Genomic DNA, 8,243 nt, shown 5'->3' on the forward strand with positions numbered 1-8,243 from the left:
TTCCTCATTTGCATGGTAAAAAGATAAAAAATTTAGTTACACGGTGAGTGATAGGTGATGTTATTACAACCGCTACATTGTATGTTTTGTACCCTCGCCAAAAGAGAACGAATAATTAGAACAGAATTTGTGTACTGCAAGTCCTGCGGGACTGTGAATTCACAAGCGGAATTTGATGCTCTCTTTCGTTCGAAAATTTGAATTTTGCCAACTTGGCGCAATTTTCTGACAAGCAGAAAAATGTCTAAAAAAAGTTTTCCCTTGTTGACGAGACGGTTACGATGTTAAAAATTAGTGTTCCGACGAAGATCAAGCAGAGAAAATTAGTTCTCCTCTCCATTATTTGGATCGTAAATCACGAAGGCTTTAAGGTAATTGCTTTCACGTTTCCCTTAAGATCCCGTGATGCGTCACTGATAAAGACGGCACTGGTTCGGACACGTTTTCCAAACTTGCAACCTGCAATAATCATTTGTTCTAAATTTAACACAACTGTGGTTGGTTTTACCTTTTACGAAGTGGAAGCAGCTTGCGAACAAACGTCTACCTGATGTTATTACGGGCTTCGCCAAACAATAGCTTACTTTGTATGGAGAAAGGTGAAATATCGATCCAGAGACCGCCAAAAGTTCGAGGGCTATTCACCCTCATAAATCAGAAATCGCCAAGATCGAAATAACTCTACCTATGACAATTAACTCATAATTCCTGTAGGACCAATTTCCATATAGTACCTTTAGTGACAATGACAATAAAATCCACGTCTTGAATATTTAATGGAGAAAAGTGGTAATACAAAGTTAACAATTAATTATTATTCTTTTATTAAAAAACTGTAAACTGAACATTTATATACGAAAAAATAAGTATCTAATAATTTAAGAATTTTGTTGAATTTTTGGAACATATTATTTACATTTCTAATAAATTCCACGTCTTAAAAATTTAATGCGAAACAAAAAGTATTGGGGTACCTACATCGAAATTAAAAACGAACAATAAATTGTTGTTTTATGCAAAAACTGTAAACTGAGCGCTTCTATACTAAGAATATAATAATTTTGCGGAGTTCTGCCGTCTGTATTTATTTATGGTCGTTAGAAGATATTACTTATGTCTGCAAATTTGAGTTCATTAGTAGTTACTTGAAAAAAATTGTGGAGTGGAAATCAATTTGACATTCGTTTGTCGATCAACAACTTACGACGAAGAAGAAATTACGCTTGCAACACAAAACTGGGAGCCTTTCTGCTTAGGATTTTCTTTCAAAGTCCAAGCAAATTAAAGACCACACGAACATGTAGAAAGAGAAACATTGTTATTCTTGATGTCACTCCAACAAGGTGGGAGTATAAATCAATAAAGTCGAAAATCGTGCGTTTTACTTTGTAATTGAGTCTAAAAGCGTCCGTAGAGCATTTTTAGCACCTGGAAAGCCAGGATGTACCATCGGGCGATTTCATTGTGTTGCATATTATCTGATATTTAAACCGCAAATTATGTATAAGTTAACCGATTGCTTGAAATAACCCCGACCGTCACGAATGTGAAAAACATTGCTTAACCACTGGTAAGTCACCACTCCTTCGCTCGCCAAGCCATTGTCTTCAAGAAACTGAATCATTCTTAATTGTACTTAATTGTTTTCAGCATTGTGACGATGTACAAATTTATTATGAAATTTACGAATTATTTCACGAAATCGAAAAATTCAAACACTGGTCAATGCCAGAATCTACCGTCGACTCAAAATAACTCACCGGAATTACCTGTGACACCTGCGAAAACCCCCAACATGACAGTACCACCCACACCAAGTATTATCAGGAAAATACTACCACTGGCAGCGTTTTCTGTAGCTTTTGCCATTGTCATGACGGCTCTCATACTTTACATGGACAATACAGGTAGCACGCACTATAGATATGTGAACGATGCAATAACACGCAATTTACAGCAATGCGACATTATCAGTTTCGAGTCAACATGAGTCAGGATTATGAACTCTTGAGTGTTTCCCAAGACAACCCCCAACTGATCACTTACATAAGAGAAGTGCACTTACGGCCTGCTATTGAGCCTCATCATAAGCCACTCGAGTCACTTGCAGATGGGCCCCCAGAAGACACGGCATATGTCATAAAGTTACTCAACAATAAGGTTAGGTTTTAAATTGATAACAAAAAGTAAATAACAACACAAGCCTACTAGATCTGCCACACTTTTACATCATTGCCACCATTTCACACATTGAAATATATAGGGAGGTAAAATAAAGTTTATGAAATAATATGTAATTTATTTGAAATAAAATGCGTAAATGTTCTAATTTGTGAACATGACAAGAGTAGCTTTTATTCAAGTAAATAAGTGTCTTGTCTGAGAAGGAATTATAAATTATATAAATCTTAGTTTACTTAAATAATCTCACAAGGTGTACAATTTTTTCTAGTAGTTTATCACATTTGCAACTATTCTTCTTGTTTTTATTAAAATATATAATATAAAAAGTAGTCGAGCGGTAAAAAAAAATCCCACATAAAATGCTAAAATTTGATTCACACTGCTGTAATACTGGCAGATTTATCTTTTTACACTGAGGTATTATGACAAAAAGTAGGTCTTATTCCTGCGTTGTTCAACACTTTAACTCCGTTTGTTTAAGATAATGTTTGCGAATATTTATAATCTTGCGTTGTAGCGAGACGGCACTTTTGTGGAATCCGGTGCCTACAGTGATGGCAAGACATCCAAAACCGAATGGTTGGAGAAAAAGCTGCGTTGGCGAGGTCTGCTCATTCAGTCCGACACTCGTCATTACTTCAGCCTGAGAAGACATAATCGAGTGAGGTCCCAAGCTGTGCACGCCTGCCTCAGTTCGATGCCGTATCCCAAGGAAGTAACTTTTCATCAGGAAAACGAAGTCAAAATTAACAGCATTCACGCCAATAGCGTAATAGACGACCCTGAATGGTTCACGACACGAATCAAATGTTTTCCGCTGTTCTCACTACTTTTGGCGATGAACGTGACTAATATTGACTATCTCAGTTTGGAATCTGCAGGAACTGAGTTGCAGGTCTTGGAAACGATACCGTTTGAGAGAGTTAAAATCGAGGTGATCGGTGTGCATTTGATCGTGAGCGATATAGAGAAAGATACAATTAAGAAATTTTTGGCTATGAAGAAGTACGCCTTTATGCAGAGTTTTAACAATACATATATTTTTATGATGAATAGGGTTAAGATTTAATAAGGAAAGCGATAATCACGTAGAAGACTGATTTGCGCAAATTTTGAACAGTTTTTGTTTGATCGTTTTATCAATATTTGCATAACCCCTTTACGTATTTTATTACCATATCAGTTAAGCATTAACTTGCAGCATTTGTGATAATTAGACTGTACCCTCTTATTTATTGGAATTTCCGATGTTTACGTGTTTATTTTGCATATAAAATACTTATTGTTGCATATAGAACAATTAACATTTAGTTTAGAGTTAGCAAAGATTGTCACCTTTAAGGAATCGCAGTAATAACATAGTGCCTTGGTAGTTTGTATAGAAATATTCCAATTGTTGAAATGCATTCCTATTATATATTACTGATACGGCATTTTTATGCATTTATTTTTAGCTTTAGTGATAGGTTAATCGACAATTAAGTACTTATGCTTAATTTGGTTCATTGTACTCTCCATGACTTTTTTGTACTTATTCTTTATTAAATAAAGATCATTATTTTGATTTTTTTTTCATTTTGACAGTTTACAAAATGTTTAAATGAAGAACGTGTATGAAGGTAGAAATTTATATTTATAAACGTCCCTTGTTGTACACTAATACAATTTTCATGTAACAACTATTAATAAAAACTGGAATTTATACATTTTATCAAATATAATTTTCTAATTAATTTGAATGAATAGATCACAATCATTATCTTTTTTTAGTAGTAATAAGAATATTCTACTCTATTGTTATATTTTGCAGAATAAAAGCTGAAAAATAAAATAAGTTCATTAAATAATATTTTAACATCACAAGAGTAAAAACAAATTGGCAATGAAAGCGATGCTAATCAACTGTTGACAAAACTGTTATATTACCAAATCATCTAAGAAGCTATCTGGTCAGTGCTTCTATTCTATTAAAATCATTATTATGAAAACCAATTGAGCTTCATTTTTGAGATTTGAAAATGCAAAAGCAGCACATTAAAGTGACAAACCAATTATACATAATACTTTGACAAGAGTAAACAAAGAAACAAGTATAATGCCACAGTACTTAAGTGTAACATGTACTTACAAAAATACGACTTACATTCTACACTAGAAAACATTGAAAAGGACAGTACACTTTAAAATGGCAGTACATCATATTTACAAATATACCCTATATTTCAACTGGCCCACCTTGACTTCTGTAAATCTATCTGTCCCTCCAGAGTCTTAGCCAGATAGATAACAAACAGTTGAGACAAGGCGATTCCAAGGGCTATCCCAGCAATAGTATATAAATTTCTTTCAGCCCATGAACGCACAATTTCTATGCAACCAGATGTCCAAACTTTTTTGCTTGCCTCAGCCACCTGTACGGATACAGTAAATTATCAGAATGAAAGAAAACAGTTAAAATTGCTTACAGATAAGGTCTGAACACCATAACCACACATTATATTGACTAGTCCTGAGCTAATATCAGTCGCATTGATGCAGCAAGAAAATGGCACCCCACAGTGCTCTACACTGGGAGAAGTACAATTGAAGTATTCATTTTTAGACCAGTCCATATACCCCTCTGAACTGAGACCACAGCATCGAAACTAAAATAATATTTAATATATTGTTAATGAAAATCTTAAAGAAGGAGTTACCTCCTGTTGGGCAAAATCAATGAAATTCTGTAAATCTGGGTCATCTCTGTATGTATGAATAATCTTGTCAGTGAAATTTTCTTCCAGCAGTGACTGCATAGTGTGAGGGAAAACAAATCCCATTATGGCTATTCCCATTTCCAGTAAAAAGAAAATGAGGAGACATAATGAATACTGAAACCTTATAATTAATCTTAGTTTCACTAGTTTTATGGAAATATTACAAATTTGAGTAGACATGTGTTTTCTCGCAAGGCTCCAACACATCCAGCAAAACTGACAATGAAAATAACCCCACCCATCAATACCATTACTAATGACACATTTAAGATGACATCATATACATTGTCAAGTTTTACCCATCCCGTTAATTGCCATTTGTCGACAAATGCATACAAGCCAATCCCAATCAGTAAGCCACCAAACAGCTGAAACATAACCTTATTGTTGTGGTGAAATAGTTCATTGGCATCACTTACCCAAAAAATAAAATTTAGAACAAAAATTAAGTACTTAACACATGAACTAACATACGTGAAACTGCTTGTTGCGGGCCGTCTATATTCCCGTCTGTGTGGCATTTTAGTTACTCAACAAAGAACTTTTTGATGATGTCAACAAATTTAATTTTGTAAATGTCTTGCGTTAAAACATTGAGCAAGTATGTTTTGATCACAGATTTTTGTTAACAGAACATTTCTAAAAAACTTACGTATCCTACACTGGACTGGAATGATATTTGAGATTTCTAAAATGTTTGTCAATAAAATGAACTGTCAAATTGCAACTTAGTCATTTCTTCACTGAACAGCACTACAAGATAGATGGCGTCACGGTACATTCGTTGCAACGTTGGTAGAACTGAACTGACTAATTTCTAATTTCATTGGGTGTCTTCATGTGGCTTTTGGTCATGTTCCAACAAGAAAACCATTTTATTAATAAAAAATTACAAAAACCAAGATGTTTAAATTTTAAATGTATGCCAGCTGTCAATAATGTCTAAAGTAAACGGAAATACTGGGTAGTATGAATAAGAATAAGCATTTGCTTATACTATATATTTGTCTTTTTCTATCTAATAGAATCCATGTATTTCTATCTCTTACTAATACAAGTAAAAGCATTTGCTAATGGTTTATGCATATGACCCATTATCTGTTTCAAAAATCCACCAACACTGCATTTTACCTCGAAAATACAACCGACAACGTCGCCAACTTTTGTTTTTAGTGTGTTTGCAAGTGTCAGAAAAAAGTGGGGTTATGAAAGAAAACTGTTGACAGTTGTTTTAGGTCGTAATTCATCGTGTTTTTTTATTCTCATTTTATTATATCACTCAAAAGTTATGATACGGTAGCTACCACCTTTTTGAACATAATAATTATTTTTTGTTACGTAAATAAACTCAACAGTTCAATGTCAAATTTTGGCGGGAGGTTGGGCCAATCCAAAAAATTAAACTCATTCTAGGGATTTCTTTTTTTCTGCCAACATAATTCAACAGGTGGTGGATTTTTGATTTTGAAACAGATTATACAGTGTGGAATAAAATGATTTACATCTAGTTACCTTTGCATTACCCTTGTAAAAATACGAAATGCCGCTCTACAAAAAAAAAAAAGAAAGCCTAACCTCAAAATATATATCCAAATTCCAAATGTGATTTATTGCGAAGGGATGATATGAATGCAAAGTTAAGATTGAAATTAAAAAGGAGCTAACAAAAGCAAGTCACAGCTAGTGTTGAAAGTGGCCACCAACGTTTGTTAATTCAATTTAGTAAATTGTAACAATTGTCAATTCGATTGATGACATTTATTGACAGAACTAATAGTTCGGACTTCGAAAAAAAAAGTAGAGCGGTACAGGAAAATTTACATGTGCAAAAATTTCAAAGGTAGAGCTGGTGCGTTATCTCTTGACACGCGAGTTAAAGTTGCGCAGAAGACCAAATTCAGACGACAGTCACGAACGGCTCCCACCCGTTCTAAAAAATCGCCGTTGTTGAATTGCTGCTGAACCGATCTTTGCCGATAGTTCTCCTTCTCTCTGCTAAACTCCTCCCACCGCGCACCTCGCGTGTCAAGAGATGATGCACTAGCTATAACTAGATGTAAATCATTTTATTCCACACTGTACATCTATTTTTGCAATAAAAAAACTTTTGAACACATCTCCAACGTATACGGTTATCACTTATTAATTACATAACTTTCTGGCTTGACAAAATTTCGCACCATTCACTACAAGGTTGCCTTTTTCACTTAGTTTCCATTCTGACGCCTTTAAAGAAATAATTAAACTAAACATTTTACTTTGAAATGGGCCTATTTATAAGTCAGGTTTACCCTTGCACCCCACCAAAATAGAGATGGTTTTAATCATTGGTTGATGGTTGTGTATGTCTGTGAATGTGAGGTGGAATGGGCGTGGGTGGCCGGAGAAAGTGCCCCGGAGCCCCGTCGCACCACCTGAAGCAAGGATAGGCAAAGGATATAAGGAATAGGAATTGAAAAACGGCCGACCGAAAGGTACCGTAAAAGCCGTATGGCAAAAAACAGGAATGGCATAATCATTGGTCGCAAGAAGTATGTCTTCTTATCTTATAAAGAAATCTTTAATTTAATATTCTAGGAAAGGCAATGTAATTCCTAATTACCCGATCATCCTTATCACCACCGCTAATCCCTTACCGTCCACTACCTGCTACAAGACCTGAAAATTTCTGACCGCCGGGAGGAACTCCGCTTTCGGCTGTTTGACCAAAATATAAATTTGTAAATAGAGGACCCACTGTACAGTTGGTTGCAAAAAAAAAAAACGGGAAACGAAAATTTTCCTACTGTAAATCTGATTTTGTCCATTTGTCAATCAATTGTGAGCGACTAGTAGGTACTTGGGCTACTTTGTTAGCGTTTTTGCATGCAATTATATTAGGAACTGATTCTCCGCTTCCTGCCTAACGCCTATTTGAATCCGATCTCTGATAATAACATGGGCATGGCCTACTTCGACTACCATCATTTAGAATAACCCTGTATAATTAAAAACACGATCATAATCTTCCGCTTCTACAAACTTGTAGTTATTTAATCAATGCTCTTATTAAGATCTAATTTTGAATCATGATGAGAACAATTATTATAAATAGAATTTCAATTGATAGTTGATCATTCTATATATATATTCAGGATATTACACATTTTTAAAAATAAGGAAATATAAAATACCCTGCCAAGATCATACATTTATGCGGATTAATGTACTATTGCGAGCAAAAAAGTGGGACATCAACATCACTGCCTTGACTTTTCATGTGAAATGATCCTTATCTGTTTCTAACCCTACTTTGGATTGATT

At 34.6% G+C, this 8,243-nt stretch overlaps 3 protein-coding genes across 7 annotated transcripts in view; 1 reads left to right on the plus strand and 2 right to left on the minus strand.

Annotated features, from left to right (window-relative positions):
• Positions 1-2,208, minus strand: part of LOC138125589 (serine/threonine-protein kinase 32B) — a 110,394-nt gene extending 108,186 nt beyond the window's left edge. The window contains exon 1 of one of the 2 annotated variants that reach the window (XM_069041001.1): positions 2,066-2,208. The gene's annotated coding sequence lies outside the window, so the exon portion shown is untranslated. Of the gene's footprint in view, positions 1-2,046 lie in introns of both variants that reach the window. The other variant, XM_069041000.1, reaches the window with a different exon arrangement.
• S (EGF receptor activation regulator Star) lies at positions 348-3,748 on the plus strand. Of its 3 annotated transcripts, none has more exons than XM_069041016.1 (4): positions 348-371; positions 1,651-1,910; positions 1,958-2,160; positions 2,702-3,748. In XM_069041016.1, exons 2-4 carry the CDS (start codon positions 1,661-1,663, stop codon positions 3,251-3,253), a joined length of 1,005 nt encoding a protein of 334 aa, XP_068897117.1. In that variant the 5' UTR covers positions 348-371; positions 1,651-1,660; the 3' UTR covers positions 3,254-3,748. The 3 variants fall into 3 exon arrangements, with proteins under 3 accessions (XP_068897117.1, XP_068897116.1, XP_068897119.1); XM_069041015.1 differs by lacking the exon at positions 348-371 and adding an exon at positions 1,044-1,570; XM_069041018.1 differs by lacking the exon at positions 348-371 and adding an exon at positions 1,140-1,570 and having other exon boundaries at positions 1,651-1,907.
• Positions 3,749-3,798: 50 nt separating this feature from the next.
• Positions 3,799-5,702, minus strand: Tsp86D (Tetraspanin 86D). 2 transcript variants are annotated; one of them, XM_069041019.1, is made up of 6 exons: positions 5,360-5,702; positions 5,105-5,308; positions 4,881-5,054; positions 4,650-4,829; positions 4,420-4,595; positions 3,799-4,002 (listed from the first exon to the last, which is right to left on the minus strand). In XM_069041019.1, the coding sequence occupies exons 1-6, from the start codon at positions 5,459-5,461 to the stop codon at positions 3,951-3,953; spliced, it is 888 nt and encodes a 295-aa protein (XP_068897120.1). In that variant the 5' UTR covers positions 5,462-5,702; the 3' UTR covers positions 3,799-3,950. The 2 variants fall into 2 exon arrangements, with proteins under 2 accessions (XP_068897120.1, XP_068897121.1); XM_069041020.1 differs by lacking the exon at positions 3,799-4,002 and having other exon boundaries at positions 4,292-4,595; positions 5,360-5,701.
• Positions 5,703-8,243: the final 2,541 nt, after the last annotated feature.

The sequence above is a fragment of the Tenebrio molitor genome, chromosome 3 (assembly GCF_963966145.1).
Source record: "Tenebrio molitor chromosome 3, icTenMoli1.1, whole genome shotgun sequence".
Lineage (NCBI taxonomy): Eukaryota > Metazoa > Arthropoda > Insecta > Coleoptera > Tenebrionidae > Tenebrio > Tenebrio molitor.

What these genes read in the sequence shown, in the direction of transcription:
- S (XM_069041016.1), top strand. Translation starts at nt 1,661, where the DNA reads ATGTACAAATTTATTATGAAATTTACGAATTATTTCACGAAATCGAAA. An exon ending in TTACATGGACAATACAGGTA is followed by an intron (nt 1,911 to 1,957) that starts GCACGCACTATA and finishes CGCAATTTACAG; the next exon opens with CAATGCGACATTATCAGTTT. An exon ending in TAAAGTTACTCAACAATAAG is followed by an intron (nt 2,161 to 2,701) that starts GTTAGGTTTTAA and finishes CTTGCGTTGTAG; the next exon opens with CGAGACGGCACTTTTGTGGA.
- Tsp86D (XM_069041019.1), bottom strand. Translation starts at nt 5,461, where the DNA reads ATGCCACACAGACGGGAATATAGACGGCCCGCAACAAGCAGTTTCACG. An exon ending in ACACATGTCTACTCAAATTT is followed by an intron (nt 5,055 to 5,104) that starts GTAATATTTCCA and finishes ATAAGGTTTCAG; the next exon opens with TATTCATTATGTCTCCTCAT. An exon ending in TTGATTTTGCCCAACAGGAG is followed by an intron (nt 4,830 to 4,880) that starts GTAACTCCTTCT and finishes ATATTATTTTAG; the next exon opens with TTTCGATGCTGTGGTCTCAG.